Source organism: Pipra filicauda, unplaced genomic scaffold (assembly GCF_003945595.2).
Source record: "Pipra filicauda isolate LSUMZ 115617 unplaced genomic scaffold, ASM394559v2 scaffold94_size2452230_pilon, whole genome shotgun sequence".
In the NCBI taxonomy this organism is placed as follows: domain Eukaryota; kingdom Metazoa; phylum Chordata; class Aves; order Passeriformes; family Pipridae; genus Pipra; species Pipra filicauda.
This window is the reverse complement of record NW_024105142.1, coordinates 629,564-654,264: the sequence shown is the minus strand read 5'-3', so window position 1 is coordinate 654,264 and position 24,701 is coordinate 629,564. Positions and strand designations below refer to the sequence as shown.

The following is a 24,701-nucleotide window of genomic DNA, read 5'->3' as shown; positions in this document are numbered from 1 at the left end:
GGGCTGCAAAGGGATGGATTCTGAATCCTCAGCTGCGAAAACTATAAACTGACCATTTTTGGGGGGCTGGTAGCAAAAATTGGAGGATTGTTAATTTTCTAAATGCTGTCCTAGTGAATTCTGTAATGAGAAGGAAAACACAGGGATAACTTTCTCAATTACAGTCTTATGTATGTATTTAGTATATAATATATTTTTTAAAACAACCTAAGCAAAGTAGCATCTTTGTATGGTTTAAATGAGAAATATAGGTGTGTTTATAGGCCTTTGCAAAATGTAAAAAAGCATTAAATATTTTGAATTCATTTTATGCTTTAATTCTAGCACAGCAGAAAGGGTGGATGTGGGATCTGTCACTGTAGTTTGGGCTTTACTGAGGTTCAAATGGTGTGTGTGGGTAGTGGTGGCTCTTCTTATAGTGCTGCTGCCATTGGCAGCATTTTAGAAAGGCCTGTTTTGTGCTAGTTTAGCATGACTTTAAAAGACACAGCCTGTGTGCTGCTAGTAATTTTTCTTGTCTCCTAGATATAGTATCTACAAATGTATGTTAGGAAATATGTCCTTCAGGACATACGAGGATGCTGAAGTGTCCTGTGAATATGAACTCCTGTGTCTTTCAGGTTTGAACTACTCAGTATATTAGGCCTTTCTTTTAGATCTGTAAGAAGCAAGGGAGAGAAACAGAGGTAACAGAAGGCTGTAAGGAAATAAAACTTTCAATACCGTATAAAGAATCTCAGTTTTATTACTTAAGGTGTATTAATTTAATTGTAGTAGCTTTCCTGTGTTAGCATTGAACCCCGGAGGTGTTGAAAAGCCGTTTGTTTCAGAGTTTCTACAAGCACCAGCTTGTTTTGTGTTTAGTTGCTGGGCTGTTGAAGAAATTACTTTTCACCTTGGTGCTCACAGTGACTGAAGCAGATAGCTCGGGAGGCAGTGGGGAATATGGGAGTGATTGTACTGGAAAACTTGTTCTCCAAGCCGTCTGTAATTTGTTGTGGCACCTCACGGGACTTGCTGAACTCATAGAGGCAGCTCACGTGGGATGGCAGTGTTTGTGCTGGTACAGTGTTTTGGGAACATTTGGTGAGATACCAAGTATGTGTTTCTAATGCCACTCTTGTCTTATAGGTGCAAATCTGACTTGAAGGACACGTAATTACTTTTTTTTTGTAAAGGATTATTTTGTTTTCCAATGTGTTGTCCAAGCACTTAAATGGCTTATGTTCCAGTTTATAAATAAATACAGTCCTTAACCTTACTTGGTGTTACAGCTGTTTCTTCCATTTGTTTCCACTTTTTCCAATTTATTTTGAGGGTTTATAGTGATCAGAGAGCCATGGCAAAAACTCTGGGGCCCTTCCCCACCTCCTTCATCGCTGTATCTTACTCTGTGTGTGTGTGTGTGTGTGTGAGTGCAGATCGCCTGTAAGGATTCTCAGGGAAACTGCTTCAAGAGTTGTTGCTTAATCCCCATACTGAAAACATACAGCTTTTGTAATGCTGATCATCAATTTTGCTACGCAAAGACTAATCATTTTAATATATTTAAAACTGCAAACACAAAAAACGCATCCCAAGGCATGCTAAACAGACACAGAGTCAGGTTACCAGAAGTAATGGAAATAGCAGTTTTTTGTTAATTTAGTAACGACGGCCTGTGGTTAACTGCAGGATTTTTGAGGAACCCTCATTATTAGCATTTACCCTTCTCTTTCAGGAGTACTGAATCCTGCAGCTCTACAACAGTAAATATTTTGTGGGATTTTCCTTGTAATTCAGAACGTGAGAGCTAGTGTATTTCTGGCATTGGTAAAAGTTAGGAAAATTGCTAGGATAACCCTGGAAGTGAATTATTGAAGTGACAGGAGACAGCCTGGCTGCTCTGCTTTCCCTTCCAGCCCCCCCCTCTTTACCTCCTATCAGAAAGGAGCAGTCATCCCCCAGTGTGGGTTTCAGGATAAGCCTCTTCAGGTTGTGTCAAATAGCAGAAGACTTGGCATCGATTCCTCTGTGGAAAGGAACAAATAGTTCACCTACTGCTGCTCCTGGTTTTTTCAGAGAGAGAGAGGGGATTGCTGGCTGGAATTCATGGGATTAAGCCATTAGCCCTGCTCAACTCTGTTTTACCTAAAATGTCCTTAGGCCAGCCTGCTTTACCAACTGGAAAACACTGGAGTGAATAGCTGTCAAATTGAGCTTGAATATCACTCTATGATGCTATTTATTCTACACATGCTGGGATTCTTCCTAATTCTTTTATTTAATTTCTCTGGCCTTTTTGAGTTACATGTGCAGTGAATTTAGACAAATTAAGCTGTCAGCTATAATTCAAAGGATAGTTTAATTTTAGCTTCTGTTGTTTCTTTGCCACACCACCTGGCTTTAGGCTTAATAGTTAAATAACTGGTTTTGCTGTGCATTCAGAAGGGGGTTTAGAGAACCTAAGTTAGGCTTCTGTCCTGAATTTCCTTCTGTGGGATGCTTTCCCCATCCACTGATGATGCATGAAGAGACTATGAAAACTTATTATGATACCCTTTTATATTTTTACATTTAATCTAGACAAATATGCTTTTCATAGTGGGGAGGATTTTTGTATGTAATTTAGCTTTCCAAAATAAGCAGAAGGGATTGATATCTAATATGAGAGATATTTGTGAAATAGCTGGAAAATGGTTCAAGAGTACTTAGCTGCATTGTAACTGTGTCAAGGAACTTGGTTATATTGTGTGACCTTATAATTAATCAAAAAGTTATTGGCATAGTTTCTTTAAGATTTGCATCTGGAGCTGCAAATAATAAATGCAAATGGAAGGAACAAGACATAACGCTGACCCAGATAAGTATCTGTTAAACATGGCTATTATAACACATAATATACATTATTTTTAATGTAGAATATGCTGGGCTGGAAGGGACCCATTGGGATCATAAAGTCCAACTCCTGGCCCTACCCAGAACACCCCAAGAATTACACCATGTGCTCGAGAGTGTTGCAATTCTTACCTTTAATCCTTCAGTGTGTGTGGGGGGGAATAGAAGGGAAAAAACCTAATATGCAGTGGTGTGGGAGTTTTGTTTGCGTTTTTTTATTCGTTGGTTTCTTTAAATGTAATCTGCTTTTATTGCTTCCTTTTCTTACATAGCTGTAATACATAATTCATGAGAAAGTGGTTGGTTTGTAGGAAAATAAGTTTTCATTGTATGGAATGCTCAACACTACCAGTAGTATTCTGTGTCTAGCCTTGTTTTCTTAGAAAGTAGCAGATGACAGTCTGGGCAGAAAACTGAGTCAATTTAGCCAATATGAAGAGTAGGTAGAGAGTCTGAAAAATAAAATAATTGTGGGTAAGAAACGTTTCTGCTGTTATTACAGTTATTGTTTTGGTTTCTTTTGTGTTTGTTTTGGTTTATTGTCTTCCAGGACAGAAGAAGGAACTGCATTCCTTGGGCTTTTTCTGGTATTTTACTGATCATTACAAAAAATTATGTGTTCTGAATTGAGTTTTTGACAGCGCAGGATTTGAGCATATCAGAAATAGGAAGTAATCATGAGAATTGTTTAGAGCTGAGCACAAGCAGTTGCATGAGAAAGCCCAAACATGTATTTTTAATGTGCAGAATCACATCTTTTGAGCACCTCCAAGTATTTAGCGAGATAATGTTTAATAGTAGAACATTCCTGGAACATGTCTTTGGTGTTGAACATGGTCCTTAGGGTATTTCTTGCAACAGTTCTCTCTTGTTATATTTTGCTTTGAATAATAAATTACTATACCAGGTGGTTGAAATGGGACAGTACTTGCCAAATCTGCATGAGCAATTTCATAACAGAAGCCAAGTGGAGAATGTTTTCAGTCTTTAACTGCCTTTGCTGAAATCTTGACTTCTGTCTCTTTCTGTCAGGCTTGTCAATAGATTTTATACAAGAATTAACAGGTTTTGCACATCAGTTAGTCTGATTATTGCTTCTGGCAATAAAATGTTTGTGTAGTTGCCTCAATGCTCTTCTGTTGCTCCTGACTGATCCAGAGGACCAGCTTCCATCCCTCAGGCTTTCTCCTGTTGTCTATGAATAAGATTGTGTTTGATATCAGAAACTCTTAAAGTGAAATATGATTTTGCCACTAATATTTCACTCACATAGCAGGCTAAAAATGCATGGAATCGGTAGATTAATAAATATTTATTCTTTGTTTTCAGACAAATTGGCTTTAGAGCATCTACAGATTAAATAAAACTCAACTTTAGATTCAAGGTTGGCTGGATTGAAAATTTCAGAGTCTTGGAGATGGAAAGTTTTATTCTTTGCTCTCTGTTTTGAGTGTCAGAGAAGCCACCGAATAAAACTGAATTATGTTAAAAGTTGAGTGAGCAGAAAAGCAAGGATGAGAAAGGAATGAAAACCAGGAATGGAAGATATAATTCACTGTATTATTTGTTGCCTATTGTCACATCCAACTGCAGAAGCAAACTAGACTTATATAATTAAGGAGTTGGCTTAATACCAACTCACATAACAGTAGGAGCATGATAGGTGTGGCACAATAAAGGAAAAGCAATTATTAAATCTGTGGAAAAATTAAGAACCATGTCCTGTTAATCAAGGCCTTTATAAGACTGTACAGTAGATAAAATCAAAAATTAATAAATTAGCATATATGGGTAGATATTAGTATCTGTCGCCTCTTGCTTATTTCCCCACCTATTTGAAGTGTTTCTGCATAATTCTGGACTGAAGGGTGCTTGATAGGTGCAAGAGAGAGATGCTACCTCTTTTTCTCATTCCAGATGGATGTACTGGATGTCAGCCGTGTGCACGGTGCAGGGAACGTGGGCTGTGCCTTGGGGAGTTTATAATCTGAATATGGGAAGTTGGATCACCCTGTAGTGGAAAGTGAATTTCATCTGGGCTGAGGTTATATTTAGAATGGGAAGCCTCTCTCAGTCTAGTGTGTCCCTTCTCTTGAATGTCAACTGGATACTTGTACAGAAGACTAAAAATGAATTGTGAACATGACAACTGTTACATCTTGCATTACTCACAGCAGGCAGGTTTGCTTTTGGTATTTTCATGACTTTTCTTTCCCTTTCCTCATCTGTGTGTTTAATATGCTGTTTCTTTTTATTTTGTTTTGTTGCTGTTCATTGCAATGGCTGTAGAATCGTAGAATCATTTAGGCTGGAAAAGACCTCTAAGAACATAGTCTAATCATTAATCTAGTACTGCCAGCTCCACCACTAAACCATGTCCCTAAGTCCCACAGCTGCCTTTTCTTTTTTTTAGTACCTCCAGGGATGGTGGCTACCACTTTCCTGGGCAGCCTATTTCAACGCTTGATAACCTCTTCCATGAAAAAACATTTCCTAGTATCCAATCTAAACCTCTCCTGGTGCAACTTGAGGCCAATTCCTCTCATCCTGTCGCTTTTTACTTGTGAGGAGAGACCAACCTGGCTACAACCTCCTTTCAGGTAGTTGTAGAGAGCAATGAGGTCTCTGCTGAGTCTCCTTTTTTCAGGCTAAACAATCCAGCTCCCTTGGCTGCTCCTCCTAATACTTGTGTTCCAGACCCTTCCCCAGCTTTGCTGCCGTTCTCTGGATGTGTTCCAGCACCTCAATGTCTTTCCTGTAGTGAGGGACTCAAAACTGAACATAGGATTTGAGGTACAGCCTCAGCAGTGCCAAGTACAGGGGAACAATCACCACCCTGGTCCTGCTGGCCATACTATTCCTGATACAGACCAGGATGCCATTGGCCTTCTTGGCCACCTTGGGCACAGGCTGGCTCATGTTCAGCTGCTGTTGACCAGCATCCCCTGGTCCTTTTCTACAGGGCTGCTTTCCAGCTGCTCTTCCCCCAGGCTGTAGCACTGCAGGGGGGTGTTGTGACCCAAGTGCAGGACAGAGCACTTTGCCTTGTTGAACCTCAGACCACTGGCCTCGGGCCATCTATCCAGCCTGTCCAGATCCCTCTGTAGAGCCTTCCCACCCTCCAGCAGATTAACACTCCCACCTAACTTGGTGTCATCTTCAAACTGACTGACAGTGCCCTCATTCTCCTCATCTAGATCACTGATAAAGACATTAAACAGGACTGAGCCCTGGGGAACACACTTGTGACCAGTCACCAGCTGGATGTCATTCCATTCACTGCCACTCTCTGGGCCCGACCATCCAGCCAGTTTTTTACCCAGCAAAGGATGTGTCTGACCAAGCCATGAGCAGCGAGTTTCTTCAGGAGAATGCTGTGGGAAATGGTGTCAAAGGCTTTACTAAAATCTGAGTAGGCACAATTTACAGCCTTTCCCTCATCCACTAAATAGGTCACACTGTCACAAGAGGAGATCAGCTCCATGACCTTCCCTGGCACCAAGGTCAGAGTGACAGGACTGTAATTTCCTGGATCCTCATTCTGGCCCTTCTTATAGATGGGGGTTACATTTGCTGACTTCCAGTCAACTGGGACCTTCCCAGTTATCCAGGACTGCTGGTAAATGATGGAAGGTGGCTCTGTGAGCACTTCCACCAGCTCCCTCAGTACCCTTGGGTGAATCCCATCCAGCCACAGAGACTTGTGTTTGCCTAAGTGTGTAACACTTTCTTCTTGCATTACATAATTCTTGATTCTCCTCTGGTGGAACAGCTCTTCAGTTCCCACCCTGTGAACATCATTGCTCGCTCTCCTAAGCAAATCAGAATGAAATATTCATATTGGTCCAACATCATGCATAAGTGATAAGTCATTATTGAGAATTGGCACGTCTTCTGTCTGCAGATTGAGAAGGTAAACATTTTAGAAGAAAGATCAAAATGTTACCTATTAGCATTGGAGTTAACAGTGTTGATTCTTTTTGTTCCTTTAACTTTTTGACCACTGAAAGCAACTTGAGAACCCTGCAAGACAAAAACTGAGTGTAAGCTCTGTTCATGTAAGTTCATGTACATACAGTACCTACTTGTGTTGCAAATGCAAAAAAATTGTGTTTTGTTTTTTAAAAATGCAAAAAAAAAAAGTCCACAAAACCCTCTAAGTACAGAGTTCTGACATTCTACCCACCATAGTTTTCTAGGAAATTAATTCTAAATAAATAAAATATAATAACATTGTTCCCAAACTGCTCCATCTGTTATTAATAATTCTGTTCTTTGAACTTATGTAGTAAAATAAATTATATTGGTTTTTGTTACAGTGAAGCAGATTATTGGATGTTTTTGCATCACTTTTAATGGTTTTGATGGATATGTGATATACTTGAAAAATGTAATTTGAAAAGATACCAAGAGCCTCTCTTGACAGTGGAAGACAAAATAATTTGTAATTCTTTAAGAATCTGTAAAAACATAGGACTTTTTTATGGACTTGGGAATACTGGAAAAAAACCCCAGACTATAGAGGAATGACTGACAATATTGATAATGCTGCAAGGGCCAATCCTCCAGCATAGCCAAAACGTGAAGGCTTAGATGAAATTAAGTGCTGCTCTGATGGTAAATTGAGTATATGAAGAATATGTTAGTGCTGACTGTTAAGGCAAGAATTGAATAAAAACTGAAAAAAGAAGTCATTAATGGAGCTTGCTTTCAAATTCGTCTTGTTGAAAATGCAGTTTAAAAAGTAGGTATTTCACTGACTGTTCACATTTGGGATATGCATAATAAAAATAACTGCTGGTAAAGCCAGTGGTACAATCTGTTGTGCTGCAAAGAGATTAAGACTTGGCAATTCAGTTAAGTAGAGACATGGCTTCACGAAAGTCACTATATGTAGGTCATTGGTTTTTAGTGTGTTCAAAGGCTCTTTGTGCTTGAGGAGTGTGATCTGCATCTCATTCTAGAAACTGTTTCTAAAGAAATGTTTTTTTTAACTACTGAACTTCAGTTTTTTGGGGGTTTTCTGTATGTGTGAAATGTAAAACTACTACTGTGCTCTCCTGTGTCTGGAAAACTGCGTCAGTTCTTCCATCATTTCATTGATGTTTTCCTGTTGTGATGGGTAATTTCTGTCCTGCGTATATACTATCACACTGCTGTTTCTTACTGCTTTCTACGGTTGTTTAAGGAAAAAAAAATCACTAAAAATATCTTTTGAAGGTCTTTGGAACTTAAATCCGTTTTCCTGAGCTTCAGCTTCACTGATGAAATATTTCTAGCCATGATTTATTGATATTGCAGAAGATGTGGCGTGAATGGAAGGAAGTAGAAGATTCTGTCAGTTGTGTGTGTCATGTTAAAAGCCCCTGAAAAGCATGTGTTAAATTTGGTTGACACAAGCTCTATCAGCTATCCTTGCCTTTTTTTTTTTTTTTTTTTTTTTTTTTCTTTAAAGTTTGTTTATGGTGTTACAGGAATACTTTATTCCGGATGCTACTGTTAGATACAAGTCCAAGTATATATTTATGTAGTTCAGAAATGAGTTCATATTTTAATGTGCTTGACTGCTAATACTCAAGAATGTTAACTACTTAATATGTTGTTTACTGTTTACATTGCTTAGGGAGATGCCTGAGCTTTCCTGTTTTCTAAATGTCTGGACACTGTTAACTAAAAAGTGTTTTGTGTTTGTATTAATTTTGTTTTGTGTTTGTGTTTGGTTTTTTAGGTCCATTTTCCAGACACAGAGAGGGCAGAATGGCTCAACAAGGTAAGGGGTTAGACATTAGCATTGCTTCCAAATGGGAAGAGACAGGAGGGAAATCTGAGATTAAAATAAAAGGCAAGGTAATAATCAGAGAACAGAGTAGTTTTAACTTCATGTGCTCTTTATACACTTGAATTTTCTGGTTGTTGATCCTGTTAGTCACAAGAAAGATTAAATCTATTTTCATGCTCTTGAAATTGTGAGTTTTGTAAATGATTTTAAGTAGCATTACAGTAATGACAGCTATAATTGTGCAGAATTCATAGCAGCTGTAAACACAGTCTTTAATTTTCTACTTGTCTGGGATACTTTCCAGTTACTGTAGATTCCTAACCTACAATCTAAAAATAAATGAAATTTGCAGTTTTGTTTTGTGTGTGTGATAATCTGAGATATAGATCTATGTAGCTTGGTTTTTTTTAAATTGCCTGTCATTCAAAGTACATAGGAGAAAAAGAGTCAATTAAAATATAGTAAGAAAAAATAAGCAAACAGACTTTTCGGATATGTCAGAGTTTTTAAATTTATAGACCTTAGGCATGTAGTTAAGAGCTGTGCTTATCACATTTTTCCTGTTCCTCTTTATATGCAAATAAACTTAACCCTCTTTATCCTTCTGCTTAACATTCAGCATTGGTGCTGAATGCATATGGATTTGTGGGATAAAAGAAGAAAATTCATAATATTGTTTTCCTCTTCCAGTGCTTCAGATTTGTGCAAATGTATAAAAGTTGCAAATTGAGAATTCCTAAAGGTTTCCTGCATGTAAAAAGGAACCAGTTTTTATGTCTGTAATGAAATCTATCCAAACCTCCTATGTTTAAAATTTATGCAGAATTTCTTACATGTGCCTCAAAGAGTACTTTTTCCTTATGGGCGAAGTTGTGTTCCACGTAGGGTTTTTTTTTCTCCTTAGACTGTAAAACAGATGTGGCCTTTTATTTGCCAATTCATCGAGAAACTCTTCCGAGAGACCATAGAACCAGTGGTGAGAGGAGCAAACAACCACCTCAGTACCTTCAGCTTTACCAAGATTGATATTGGGCATCAGGTCAGTGTCTGGCGAGGTTTTTCTCAGAGACCCTGTTGTACAAACCATTTTCATGTAGCCCGTTCAAATCTGCACAGAAATATTTCCCACCCACTCCCAAATGTTAGGAAACCTGAAGTTAAGTTTCAGGTGTGATAGAGGGAAATTGTTTTTCTCTCCTCATGGCTCTATTTCACATACATTACAGTTCATTATACTTTACTGCACCTTTTGTGTGTTGGGGTTTTTTATTATTTTTTTTAAATTGTAAATTCTTTTTCACAGTGCCTCTGTCCTGCCCTAGATATGACTTGTATCACAGACTGTAGCATTCCTTTTAAGTCATACTAGGGTTTAAATTAGCTCCCACACCTCTGTATCCTTCTGCAGCTGGACAGAGTTATCTCAGACATGACAAACAGCTATTCTTACTTTCTGTTGCAGCCTTCATTGAGTTGCATCCTGTGAGCTGCACAGCCCCAACACAGTGGGAATCTGACAGTAGCGAGAGTTTGATTTTACTTAAATTATTAAAAAGGTGTAAATAGAAATATGATGATTTTTCCAAAAAGGAAAAACTTAAAAGTGGGGTCACTGGTCATCCTCTCCTGCCTAGAGTTTGATGAATATTTGAGGCTTGGAAGTGTTTGATTTATATGTGTTGGTTCTATATGAGGAAGGGAGAGTGTGAACACATGATTTAGAGAGAGAGCACAAAGTGGTTGACACAACTTCTTACGGGAATTACAGATTTTTTTCTGTCCATTCTCACTAAATTCCACTTATGGCAACTACATTTTTGTGAATTAAATTTAGCTGCTTGGTTTAGTTGCACAGAAAAGAATGCTTTGGGAGTATTAGACATACACGTGTACAGAGAAATTAGATGTTTATTGAGGGAATAGGGAAAGCTTGATATTAAACATTTTGTAAATCTTGAGATCTAGTAGCTGGACCCAGGGTAATTGACAGAACAGTTGTGGTTAAGTGGATCCCAGCAAGATAATTTTTACCCTTGAAATAACTGTTTGAACTAAATTGATAGCTTTGCTTCACACCTTTTAACAATGCTTAACTTCAAGCATGAATGCTTCTATATTCACCTTTATTTCAAAGTTAAAAGCTTAATACGCTATATTTCAGTAGAAGAATCCAACTTTTACTTGCTTCATTGTTTCAGCCTCTGCGGATAAATGGTGTAAAAGTCTACACTGAAAATGTGGACAAAAGGCAGATCATTTTGGATCTTCAAATCAGGTAAACTTTATTACCGTATTACAATGGTGTCCAAGCTTTATAATATGTATTTTGTTTGATTTGTCAGTTATGTTGGCCTGAGAGGAGAAGAATTGCTTCATTACACGAATGTAGTTAGTTCTAATTGTGTATGATTGGAGGAAGGAACTGCATGCTGTAAATAGTATTTATCTGAGGGAAATGGAATATCAACTCAGCGTGACTGCATCATTAAAGTCACGTTGGTTAATAAAAAAATACTTTTCAAAGATAAAGCACTATCTTTGATTTTTTTTTTCTAATGTATTAAAACTTTGCCATTAAATTTAGTCTAAAATTCAGGATACAAGATTTTTGCTTTTTTTTACTTTTCTCAGTTACTTAGATTTTTTTATAAACACAGTATTAGAAAATATGAGAGCTCCAGAAGTACTTTTGCTCATACCACCAACCAAATAAATCTGTGTAATATAAAAAGCCAGAATAATTGTTCTCCATTGCTTCAGGTTTCCTTGCCACTTCATCATGACCCCTTTTATATAGGTTTCTGAGTAGATCTACCCTACATTTTCCCCAGAGGGACAAGAGAAGATGCTGCTTGCTCTTTCCTCGGGTTTCAGAGGAGGGTGGGGCAGGGCCCAATCTTTATGGAATTGAATCACTTTATTTCTTTAGGAAAAAGATGGCTATCCAAATCAGGGATTGGTGTTGCTGGACAAAATACAGTGGGTTTGACTCTTGAGAGCTTATTTCACTGGGTGGATGTGCTAGCCCTAATGGAGAAATTTCCTGCAGTTTTCTCTTTGCCACTTCTGACAGCAGCTGTGAGAACAGCCTCACCTCTTCAGATATAAGCCCTCAGGAAAACAACCTTGTCTGACTGCTGTGGACACAGTACAAAGAAATTGGTTTTGAGAAGCTGTTTTTGAGACATTTAGGGGACCAAGTTTTCTAATACCATTTTTGCCCTTTAAAGCAGAATTATTCCCACAGGAGGACAGAGTAAATCTAGTGTTCCTTTTTTTATTTTTTTTTTAACTCCTACTCATCTTCATGAAGTAGAAGGCCAGTAGGTTTGTACAAAAATTTCAGGAATAATGTCCTCTTACCTAGACCTGTTTCATTACATTACATTGCAGCCTACTTAGAGAAGTGGTAAACAGCTGCAATAGAATCCAATCTAAAAGACTGAAATAAGTTCCTTGAAGTGGTTTAAATAACAATAACAGTGCTGAGCCCTTTTAGCCCAACAGCCTGTCCCTGCTGCTGGCTGCATAAGCTTCAGGAAGAAAATGGAAACAAGAGCTATGGAGTGACTGTTGTAGCTTCCAGGAATTAAGGCTTAGACAAAACCATCATCAAATGAAGTCCAGTTTGATATTTAAGCCTTCCCCTTGACAGCTCGTTTGGAAAGGGCTCTTTTTCCAAGGATTTACTATGCAAGTTTAAGACAGAGAGCACCACAGTATCAGTTGTTACTGTATGATGTTTGGGGGTTTTTAATATTTTATTTTATGTATCCTCTGATGGTCCATTACTGGGATTGTTTCAGTAGTAACAGGAAGAATAAGTGTCTCTGTAATAAGTGTTCTTGGCACTGAGTTATGTACAGATAACAACACTGAACTGTGTCTTAGGGAATCAACTTCGTTGCAGTTTTGCAAGATTATGAAGAACAGTCTCACTGCTGGAGAAAAGTCCATCCTTTGGAGTATTTATCCCTGTAGATTTTAATCTCCAGTTAAATAATTTTGTTATAATTTTAATTTATTTATTAGTTTAAAGTTAGGAGCTTTCTATAAACCCTTCATTCCCTAAATAGAGCTGAGAAGGAAAACAATCTCTAAGCATTCATTAGAATAGCTGTAGGAAGCCAAACTCTGTGGGGAGTGTGGCAGGGGAAGGAAGGAAAGATTTTATTTTATTTATATTTTAATTTTGTTTTTCAGTACATTAATTCTTTTAATAATTCCCTTTTATCCTGCAGTTTCACTATTGTGGCTTTTTTTAGCTCTTTCTACTGTCAGTTTTTTGTGGTGGGGTATGTGCATTTGCTTTGGACCTTCCATACAGCACATTTAAGTAGTTTGAAAGTGTCTCCAAAACACCTGTGGCTTTTTTTGCATCATCCTTGAGGGTTTTTTGGTTTCTGTTGGGTTTTTTTCGTTCTGCTTTTAATTTTAATTGCAAAAGGAGCGTGTTTTGGTTTAATTTTTATTGTTTCTGCTAGGATATAGATTGCATTATGATCATTGCTTCAGAGTATTTTTCAGAACCTTTTGAAACAGGTCCTGTTCATCAGTCAGGATCCAATTAAGAACTTCACTCTTCTAAGCAGCTCAAATAGCTAATCCACAAAGCACTCATGGGAAAATGTATTTAAAGGTTCCGTTTCAGGACAGTGTTTGCAAAGGGAACATTTTGGCTTTCTCTTACTGTGGAGTTTGCGTTAAAAAATTCACAAAATCACAGAGTCAGTTAAGTTGGAAAAGACCTCTGAGATCTTCAAGTCCAACCTGCGACCCAACACCACCATGTCAACTAGACCATGGCACTGAGTGCCACATCCCGTCTTTCCTTAAACACCTCCAGGGATGGTGACTCCACCATCTCTCTGGGCAGTGCATTCCAGTGTCTAATCATCCTTTCTGTGACGAAATTCCTCCTAATGTCCAACCTAAACCTCCCTTGGCCCAGCTTGAGACTGTGTCCTCATATCCTATCACTGGTTGCCTGGAAGAAGAGGCCGACCCCCACTTGGCTACACCCTCCTGTCAGGCAGTTGAGAGACCAATGAGGTCTCCCCTGAGCCTCCTTTTCTCCAGGCTAAACACCCCCAGCTCCTTCAACTGCTCCTCAAAGGACTTGTACTGCAGACCCTTCACCAGCTTCTCTGCCCTTCTCTGGCCCCGCTCCAGCACCTTCCTGAACGGAGGGGCCCAGAACTGGACACAGCACTCGAGGTGTGGCCTCACAGCACTAAGTACAGGGGAGGAATAATTGTCAAAAACTCATGTTACAATTGAAAAGTCTAGTTCTTGGTGACAAAGATGGGCAAGGCAAATAATTTTAACTACTTGAGCAAATGAAGATCAAGTCTAAATAAAATGTCAATTTGCTAAAGCGCGTGAATGTGGTAAATACTTGGGGAAGGTTAAAGGTTATCTTGTTTTCTATTGACCCATAAACTCTAAAATTAAATGTAACTGTAGTAAAGAAAGTGAAAAAAGATTGAGAGATTGAAGAAATGGATGTTAATAGCTTATTACTGAGCTTCTTCACCTTCTCATGGTGCAAAAAAATCAAGGCACTAAAACAGTTTTATGCTGTGGATTTAAACACATGGAAATATTTTTTTTTTTCCTGTGGCATACTTGAATAGAGAAACTCACTACCATTGTACTGACAGAAGACAGGTGTAAAAATAGGGTCTATCTAAAGACCTTCTAAAAATAATTATTTAAGATAGTGCACTGTACAGAATCACATCATTGTAATACAGGAAATAATTTTCTCCTTTTCATTGCTTTTTGGTGTTTTTTGGTGTTTTCTTTAACTTTCCCCCCCCCCTTTTTTTTTCGTATATCTTCTATGGGCTACAATGACCAGATGCAGTATATTGTGCGTCTGGTTTGATTCAGTACAGCTGCTGTTATATTCCTATGAGAGTGTCCTCATTAAACTGTCATCTATCTCAGTGATCTGTACCTTAATAGGGGTCATAAATATTTCTGGGATATTGGGATCTGAATGTACAGAGTTTGCTTACTAAATGAGCCTTCGAGTTGTATGTTATATTAAAGTGGAATCGTGTACAGCATCGACAGTTCATGGACCCGGCCAAATATCTTAGGGGATAAAACCATGTTTAGTTTTATTATAAGGTTAAAAGTTGTTGACTTATTACTCTCAAATGCAGTTTGTTACTATTTTTACTTCAATTTGTCATCATGTTGTTATGGATTTTCAAACGAGCTTCCCAGTCTTCATAACACAAATAGTTCTGATGCTACAGAGTGTAGAGATTGAGGTTTCAGTTGCAGGTTTTAGTTGACCTTGCTTCTCCGTGTCATGTTGTTATGCAATTATACATATTTATGTGGGAGTGTATTTATATATATCTTTACTATCTCTATATATAGTTAGATGGGTTAAAAATAGAAATTACATCGCTTTAAATGGTGTATTAAAAATTATATACCTATTTTTAAACTGTAAAGTCACATTGCATTCTTTCCAAGGAAAGCAACTGTCAGCTTCCTTTGACATAGACCCCATCATGTTGTTGTCTTCCAGTTCCCCAAACTGGTCATTGAACAAAAAAGATTTCGCATAGTGTTATCTTTTGAATAGTCAAAAATAAGTTTTTGAAGAAAATCTTGATGCTGTTACTTATTTTTATTTAAGGGATTGATAAGATTTGTATTTGTTGAAATCCCACAAGACAGCACAACTACACACAAAGCAGAGGAGGCTACAGGTGATTTGAATAATGGATATCCAAAAGGCAGCAACCCTTACCTTTGTTTTCTTCTGACAGTTCCTCCTGGCCATCAGTTGTGAGCAGGAGGGAGTGGGAGTCCTCTGTGTGCTGTACTGCTTTTACTGTGAGAGTAGTTGATGTTGTCTTGACTTGATCCTAAAATGGCCCATGAGGAAACTCCATTTTGTTCACAATCCCCCAGACATTTTTGTAATAAGGTTCTATCGTCCTCCTAAACACGACTGAACAGTGTTTCACTTTATAGGCTGGGCCTGAGGAACCTCATGTGCAGAAACCTGGGCTCTGCTGCAGGATCTGGGACACGATGCCCTGTAGAAGAAACAACTTCTCCCTGCTTCCAGCAGTGTCTGGTTTAGTTTCAGCTGCCTTATCTCCATCCCACTTAGTTCCTTCTTCCACTTCGTTTAACTGGGCGGTCTGTTCAGAAAGCTTTTCAGATTTTATTTGTCCTTCTGTTATGACCTGTATCTTCTTAGCTAGTGTGGTCACCCAGCTTATCTCTCCCATGGTAATCAGTCTGTTGGGTTTTGGTTTTAGTTCTCGTACTGTAGAATCATTGACCAGTTCCCTTGCGAAATCAGTCTCAAGCTTTCTTCCTGAATTCCTTGTTGAGTCTCAGAATTTGTTTGTTTTCAGAACCAATGTGTCTCACAGCACCAGCAGTTCTTGGAAAAAAATTGCTCAGTTCTGCTTGTACATGCTTGGCCTTGTATGGAGCTTCAGGAAAAGCAGCTAAAAATCCAAACCTGAGTTGTGTGCAAATAATCTTGTAGCATGATCAAAGATGGGACTTCCTTTTTACCATCTTCTACGAATCTGAGATACAGGGCAGCATCTGCAAAATGTCAGTCACTTGACCTTTCATGCAAAATGGGATGCAAGAACTGTTCAAGGAAAACCTTGCATTGTTTTTAATATATTATTCATTCTCTAGTTTGCTTCCTGCCTTCTCTCCCTTCAGAAAGGACTCAACTTTCTTTTGCTTAAAACTTGCTTAAAGGATCATTCAGCTCAGCATTCCCAGCTTACTGAAATTCTAAATACGACTGGGTTTGCAAGTCTCTGAATATTTCAGACAACTTTCATTTTCAGCATAACCACCATCTCTGTCTAGAGCTTCTCATGATTATATTAGATGAGAGTAGATTTGGGTACATGTACCATCAATGATATCTATGGAGAGTTTTCCTGAAATGGAGCAGGAATTCTGTGTCTGTTATTTCCCAAAAGTAAGGCCACTTGTGTGTTTTCTCTTATGCATTCTTGCATTCTTCTGAAGATGATAACTTACCTAGGTATTAATTGGAGTGGTTTTGATGACAGTGGTGATACTTTGAAGGGGTTTTTTTTACAAACTTGACTTTGTTGTATGCTCTAATGTTTCAACATGCATTTTTTATACATAGATTGAGATACAAAGTATGTTGTTATGACAGTGCAAAACAGAACTAACAGTGTATTTTAGTCCATAAAAGTGAAAGGTATACTTTCTTTTTTGGTTTAGTTTTGTTGGAAACTGTGAAATTGATTTGGAGATCAAGAGATACTTCTGCAGAGCTGGTGTGAAAAGTATACAGGTAAAATTCAATATTTTGATTTTGATATCATTGAATCATTATTTTCTGATGAAATAATTTATAAGTAATTGTGTAGTTTTGTTCCTTACTACTTTTTTCTCAGTTGAATAGTATTGATATTGCATACTAATTTCAGTAACATGACTTGGAGAAAGGATACATTTCTCTAAGATGTAGAAAAGCTGAAGATAATTTCACATTAAGCCAATATTCATGTGATGTGTCAGTTCATAAAGGGACCATGGAGCTTAAAATGTTTATTTTATTTAATATTTCAGTATTAGATGCAATTATTAATTTAGGTACTATTAGTATTAGTAGCCTTGCCTTCTGACATTGTTTCTGAAATTTTCTTAGCTTTCTGGTAACAGATCTCTCTCTAATGAGGAAAATTAGTTTGCTCTTTTGCATGTGTGTGTCTTGACATACCTATGACCATTTACCTGCTTTTGTTCTATTACCTGTGGATTCTATTTCTTGTTTCTTTTGGCATGTTTGTTTACATCGAGCTTTATAAACAATCTACTTCATAGTTTTAGTAAAATTACCACCAACATGACACAGCAGCACGTAGATGGATGTAATGAATTTGTAAGCCCAACTGTTAAGTGCTTGTGTAAAGTTTTTTTGGTTTGGATGACATGTAAAGCTATACACATATATAATTCATCCATAAGCAAGAATTTAATTAGAAGTGTAAGCGTTGTCAGCAAATAAATTTTATTTGAAACTTGAGCTAAAGTCAGTTCCATTGTCTTTTTTTCCTCTTCCACAGATCCATGGCACTATGAGGGTTATCCTGGAACCACTAATTGGAGACATGCCCCTAATTGGAGCATTATCCCTTTTTTTCCTTAGGAAACCTGTAAGTCCTTTTACCTCTCTTTCCACTCTCTTTAGAGTGCTGATGACAGTAGTCAGAAGATGACAGAGCAAGAATTGAGCAGCAAAAAGAAAGAACTTGGGAAATTGCTACCGTTTGGTTAAACTTTCCTTGATAGATACTGGACAAATTTTATTAATATTAGAAAAAAACAAGATGGGTTATAATTACCTTGGAATTTGGAGATGTGTTTTGTCAAAGCTGTCAAACTTTTCTTACAAGTCTTTTGGATAAGGAAAGACTGACATCAATACAACATCTAGATTTGTTATAAAAAGAGCTTTTGTTACTCTTCTCATGACAGTCTGCAGGTAGGCATGGTCTAAGTTAAGACTCACAAAATCTGTGCAAGATTGTTTTGAAAACCATGCTGGTGTTACCACAAATTAAATTTAGAATGTTTTTTTTGAAATTACCCACTTACTTTAAAGTTTTTGTCCTAGATAGCAGGGGGGCAACTTCCTACATTTACCAATGATCCAAGTATGAGGATGGATAAAGCACTTAGTGGGATGGAATTGGAATTTAAAAGTTCAGAAGTTGAAAGGATTCAGAAGTTGAAAGGAGAGAGAATGTCACATAATTCAGCTGAAATATGTGCTAGGGCAAAGGGTACATTTGGGCTGGAATAATAGTGAAACAAAGGTGAGCCAACAAGGTCTTGCTGGTATGGAAATGATGCAGCCAGACTGGAAAGTGTAAACAAGGGGACAACCCACAAATGCTTTCAGTTTTAGGCACAGCACTTCAACAAGTCTTGTTTTATAAAAATACAAAGGAGAAAATAATACAAATTGCACACTTGCTGGTGGAAAATTCTTTGATGTTGTAGCTGTGTCTAAGGCAGCTTCAGCAATTTCAAATTTGATACTGCTTGTAATAAGTATCGCTAAGAGAGCTGAATAGAAAATGTGAACATCGTGGAAATTCTTATGCTGCAGAGACATCTTTAAAGAAATTAATTGTTTCCATCTCTTGGAAGTATATTTTCCATTGGAAACTTTTGTTTCTTGGATATGTCCTAATTAAACATTGAAATGTATGATGTCAAGATTTAACAGTTTCAGACTTCTAGGTCATAAATTACAAGTATATGGGTTTAGACACTTTAAAGCATCTCAAATTGATCATCTTGGTTCCTCAGTAGTCTGCAACTCTGAAAAGTTCATTTACTTTTCAAGGTTTGGGGGGATTGGAGTGAATTCTTTACTTCAACAGCTTTAGAAGATATATCGTTATTTTCTTGAAGGAAATCACATTCTTGAAACACAGTTCTTCTGAACAAATGTTCTCTGATAAATATTTGCTAGCTTGTTGGAAAGGTGGGTTTGTATGAGTGTTTATGTACGGCCTAGGAAAAACTTGTGGTGTCACTTGTGTCATTTATGTAGCTTGTTTCATCTGTCTAGAGAAACCATGTGTGCTTGGGTAGAGGGAATGTAGACTTAAATATAAATAAAGTATGCAAGAATTTGGAAATATTTTGTGGCTAATTTAGTGAGATTTTTTGTAGAAGTGAATCAGTTCATGCAAAGCTGATAAAACATCTGTGCTCTTATTTGGAAATAATTGGGGAAGTACACTGGGATGAACCAAATTTGGATTTCCACACATTTCTTTTAAGTGAGTCTAAACATTAGGAGATGTCTGCTTAAGTTTCGTCTCGTTTTTACCCTCTGGCTGAGCAGTGTGAGTGTAGGGCATCTGTTACTGTTCATGTTTATACTACAAACTAAGCATGGCCCTGACAAGGATTGAGTGCTACCTTATGCTGGTTTGCACTAGATAATTGTTAATGTTCTCTCTGATGTTATTTTGCTATTTAGTGCTCTCCTAAACAATTTCCAGACACAGTACAGTGCCCAGCTCCTTGCGGGGACAATCCAATAAACAATTTAAATGCAAACATTCTGTTTTAGAGGAACAGGGGGAAGAGTTTAGCTTTGTGGACAGAGGCTTGCTTTTTTCTTTTTTTTTTTTCCCTATGGGAACAACCTTTCTTCATGTTCTAGATGTGGTTTGTGTTGTCTCTCTCAGTTCTGTTTTGTATTCACTGGGAAGGTGAATACAGTGCACGGTCCTTCTGCAGAAGCCGTTCTGTCACCCAGTGCTGGAGCCATGTCTGGGCCACTTCCTTGGGGTACCTCCTGCAGCTACTCCTGCTTTGGTGCTTTCTGGGGGAGAAGTAGGAAAACTGGCAGTGGATAGGGAGGGAGGGATCAGCAGCAGGCATGCTTGTAAGCAGCTCCTGACACTTCTCTGGCAGCATGTATCTTACACTTCTGGTACTCCCAGAGACCTCTCCAGCAGATTTTAGCTCAGCACTGTGCCCAGTCCTTTCTCTCCCTGATGCTCTCTAAGTGTTATGCATCTGCAGAGTGCTTAATTAGGACAACTAGCACCTGAGTAAATAAACTGAAAATATATCAAATGAAACACATCTCACCTTTGGTCAGTTTCTGAACTTTGGGAAATACTTTGTCCGTAGTAATTTTGTCTTTATTGCTACCCCCATGACACTTTATTAGGGGTTTGATTGACCTAGTGGGCCAAAAAAGAATGGGAAGTAGACTGGAGAATCAGTTTGGACTATTAAAAAGTCAAGACCCCCCCCCAAATATTCAGTTACAAAAATATTAAAAGTATTTTTCACCCTCCTTTCATTTAAAAACTAAGCTAGAGGTCAAGGTCCAAGTAAACGTAAGGGCGAATGGTTCAAAAGATAATTAAGTTATTCCATAATTTTGACAGTTATATGTGGCCGTTCAACTTTTTCCAAGCAGACTTCTCTCCCCACTGCCATTTGTTTTCTTGGTGTTTATTTTTTTAACTTCTGTAGAAAAATGCAAAATAATGCTTATTATAGCAATACCCAAATTCTGCCCTCTTACTAGAGAGCAAGTGGCTACAGCCGAGGAAAGCTTTTCTTAAATATTTTTGTTAGAAGAGAAGAGGAATGAGTTGGCAGCTAGCACTAGATTTTGTTCTCATATTTTCCAGTCTAAAGTAACTGGCAACAATTCCTCTTGCTCTGTATCATCTGTTTGCTGGCCTTAATGACTATATAAGGCAACATGGCCTAAATTAATAGTTCTGAGCATACTTGTTTAATGAGTTTACCACTCATTTTTCTGAGTAATGCGTGGGGAGTTTATGCTTCAAGAGTTCTTACACTGTATGAAACTTTTTATATACTGTATTTTGTTGTTATTGTGAAAAAGGTACTACAAGTTCCATCAACTTCATATGTCCAAATATGTAGGAGATTTCAAGGGAAAGAAATATGTGCATTCTAATGTTTGAAGTAGTCTTTTAAATCTCTGAGTGTCAATGCTAGAGAGAAGGTAGCACTGTGTAAGTCAGGATTTGTTAGGTTGTTTACAGCCTTCTTCTTATGTTAACATTATGTATATTTACCAAATATATGGCTTCTCGAAGTTTCTGTTATCTTTTACTTTTAGGCCAAACCAGTACATAGTAACTTTGATTTTTGGTTCAGTTATAGAAGTGTATGTAGTTTATAGTTGTACTGCAAAGTGGTAATTTTCAAAAGCTTGTTCAGTGACACAGTATTGAAGGTGTGTCCTAACCCAACCTTTTTCTCTTAAAAAAACACCCTACCCTCCCAACAGAATAAACAAATGAAAATGCTAATACTATTGTTCTAAAAAGATCAATGGCTGAAAAGCAGGATGTCTTCCAGGAAAAGTGGGCAGCTTTTCCAAAGCTCTCATTTTTAGAATCACAGTTTTGCCTTCCCACTTGCTGACTTAAGCACTACTCCCCCTCTACTCACTTTACAGATTGGTTCTGTCCTGTAGTTTTGATTTATTTTAATATTGGTTTAGTTTCATTTAATATTGGCTGCCTTTGGAAAAATGGCTGGATGTGACTTTCAAAATTGTAAGTACTGATAAATATTAGATTCAAAAGGAGTGCTTGCAGCAAGAATGAGTCCTAGTGAAATGGCTGGAAAAACCACAAAGTTGTTACGTAGAATGCAGAAGAATGTTGTTTTGGTTTGCTTTTAGTTGACTATGTTCAAAACTCTATAACCTCTTTTAAAGGAGTTCGTGAAACACCTGGATAAATGCTGATGTGCAGGTACTCTTATAATAAGATTTGATAAGAATGAGTCTTGTTGCTTCTAAAGCGAGAGATTTGCACTGTTACTCAGCATACTTATCATTTGCTATAACTTACATTTTTTCAGTGATTTTAAATTTTCATAGCTTGTGGGATGTTATAAGGGCCATCACATTTGGTGCTTCCACAGTACCAATTCTTTTCTCCCTGTGCCCTCCTAGTCAATGTTGTTGTCTCTCCTAAGCTAGTGTTGAAACTTCTGCTCCTGCAGGAAGCTGGGTAAGGGACATAAGCTGGCAGGATATTAAACACAACAAGAAGTGTCCAGTTTCCTCTCCTTCGGATGTATTTTAGCATCCTGAGCTGGCTCACTACAGAATCAGGAGATTGTCAAGACTAGTGTGAGGGTGTGAACCGAAATGCAGACGGGTAGAAAGTGGAGAGAATTGGCTTGAAATGAAGCTGTGAGGAGCTGACACTGGAGAACCGTGGGTGCACTGGGCTTGTGTAAAGTCAGCTGGGATCCTTCTGGTCGCTTCAACTCGAAACTTGTCTGCTCTGTCTCTTACCCCTCTGCTATGCATCTTATCTTTCTTATCTCACTTAAATCTTCAGAGAGTTACAATTGAAAAGCTTATTAATGTTAAACACAGAGATACACTGTGTTTTCTATAGCAGTGATGGAAGACTTTCTGTGGTATCGTGTAGTCAAACCTTATTTGAGAGGCTGAGTTTATCATATATTTGAGGAGATATATATGGGGAGATATACTGGATAATGTTACTTATTAAATTATTGCAATAATGTTAGCAGTGAGCACTGTAATGGTAATGAGCTGTGCTCTGTTAACAGGCAAATTGTACCGCATCTCTGCATGATCATTCACAAGTAACAGAAAAGAGCATGTTAGTCCCCTCCTTGTAATAAATTTCTGAGAAGAATCACAACTTACCCCATGGAATTATATCATTGTGCCCTGTAGTAGAGTTTAATTTTTTCCTGCAGAAGTCTTATGCTTCCATAACTTGATTAGCAGGAAGTTGTTAATCAGCATTTTAAAATAACTCCGTGGCTTCTCTTCTGAGAGTTAGTAGTGCTTATGGCAGCCAAATCAAGCCACAAGGTTGGCAGTGTTTTGTGTGGCTGTGAACTTTATTTATGGCCCTGTGTATTGTACATTCCAATACATATTTTTCCTTTTATAAAGGTTTCTAGGGTATTGAGAACACCCAATATGTTCAAAGCTCATCAGTTTTTAGCCTTTTCTTATGTGCTGCAGGGGTTTATTCTTTTGTTTTATTTTTTTTTAAACTCTACTGCATTTATGTGTTACATTAGTTCTCAGTACAGAGCCTTGGTAAGACATGAATTTCTTGGTTTTCAGGGAGGAAACATAATTTGTTTTCACTTCTCTGAGCAGAGGAAGAATTGAAAGAGCTTTGAGTAACAAGGCACACATTCTACTTCATCGGAAAGTGTAACTGGTGTCTGAAATCCAGCTCCAGGCCAGTGAGGTGGCTGGGAAGAGTCTCTGCAAGGCTGAGCACCTCTCTCAGTTGCAATGTGTTGTGGAAAGACACTGCATCATTTCTGGCTTCTGGCAGAATTTCACTTGGTGACAAATCCTGAACACAGTCTTTCCAGTGCCCTGTTTTTTCTGCTGCAGAGAACCAGCTGGCATTCCCTGAATTTAGCTAAACTAAGAGAATCATGCATTGCTCAAAGTGGTGACAGAGAAGGAAATGATATCGTTTAGCTATTTTTTAAATATGGACTTTTTTATATTCAGTGCTTCATAAAAGATTCATCAGTCTTTTGCTTATTCCCTTTTTCTCTGTAGGGCTCTTCAGTTAGTTAGGGTGGTGATGTTGCTTTAACATGCCCTCAGGACCACAGGTTAGGAGGTCATCTTCTGCTCCAGCAAGTCATGGCATGTGAATGCCCAAGATGTAGAATGAAAATCCTTGTTATTTGGTTGGACTGTGGCTAGAAGGGTTCCCTCCTGCATATCAAGCAATTCTGTAGATTTGCCTCTCTTTCTTCTCAGTCTACTATGGGTTCATCTGCTGCCACTGCTATTTCTATACTACTGCAGGTATATTTTTTTGTTTGAGTTATTGTTGCCGTGTGGAAAACTCTTATTTTCTTACATTACCAAAGGGGTATCTTATGCTGGTCTGATTATGTTTGAAAGCCAAGTGCAGAATTTAAACAACCTTATTGAAAGGAATGTCGGGGTGATGGCAGGGAGAGATAGAACACTAAAATTAAAAAACAAACAAACAAAACCAGAAAAAAGCATTTGTCACTTACACCTGTAGACTTAAGATTAAACTGTATGTTCCTGCTGGGTGCTTCTGGTAGAACTGGAAAGGAAGCTCTGTGGTGGGCAAATGTAACAAATCTTGTCTGCAAGGAGAACTTGCCTTCAAAGCCCAAATAGCAAAAGCTTGATTTATGCCAGGAAGGCTCATGTTCCTTCCAAAACATTTAATGGCTTAAGATTTATTTGCAAAGCTTTTCTAATAATCCTGTAAAGTGCTTAGCCTTAGTAATGTTTTTTTTTTTTTAATTTCTGAGCTTCTACTTTGACTGGAAAAGATTTGTCTTTAACATTTCTAAATTGGCCTTTGTATTTATTCCTGTAGACGAAGAGAATTTCTGATATTATAGGTACTAATTCCATTTCTTGTCTAAATGGCCGCTCTTACTAGCACTGTTTTTTCGTGATTTTTATGTA

The 24,701-nt window shown here is 37.8% G+C and overlaps 1 protein-coding gene across 3 annotated transcripts in view; it reads left to right on the top strand.

Annotated features, from left to right (window-relative positions):
* The window catches only part of ESYT2 (extended synaptotagmin 2), a 78,682-nt gene that overhangs the window by 20,557 nt on the left and 33,424 nt on the right, over positions 1-24,701 (top strand). For all 3 annotated transcript variants that reach the window (XM_027720749.2, XM_027720748.2, XM_027720746.2), the window contains exons 2-6: positions 8,606-8,647; positions 9,561-9,695; positions 10,855-10,931; positions 16,919-16,991; positions 17,767-17,856. In XM_027720749.2, the coding sequence (XP_027576550.2) occupies positions 8,606-8,647; positions 9,561-9,695; positions 10,855-10,931; positions 16,919-16,991; positions 17,767-17,856 (417 nt within the window). The remainder of the gene's footprint in view (positions 1-8,605; positions 8,648-9,560; positions 9,696-10,854; positions 10,932-16,918; positions 16,992-17,766; positions 17,857-24,701) is intronic.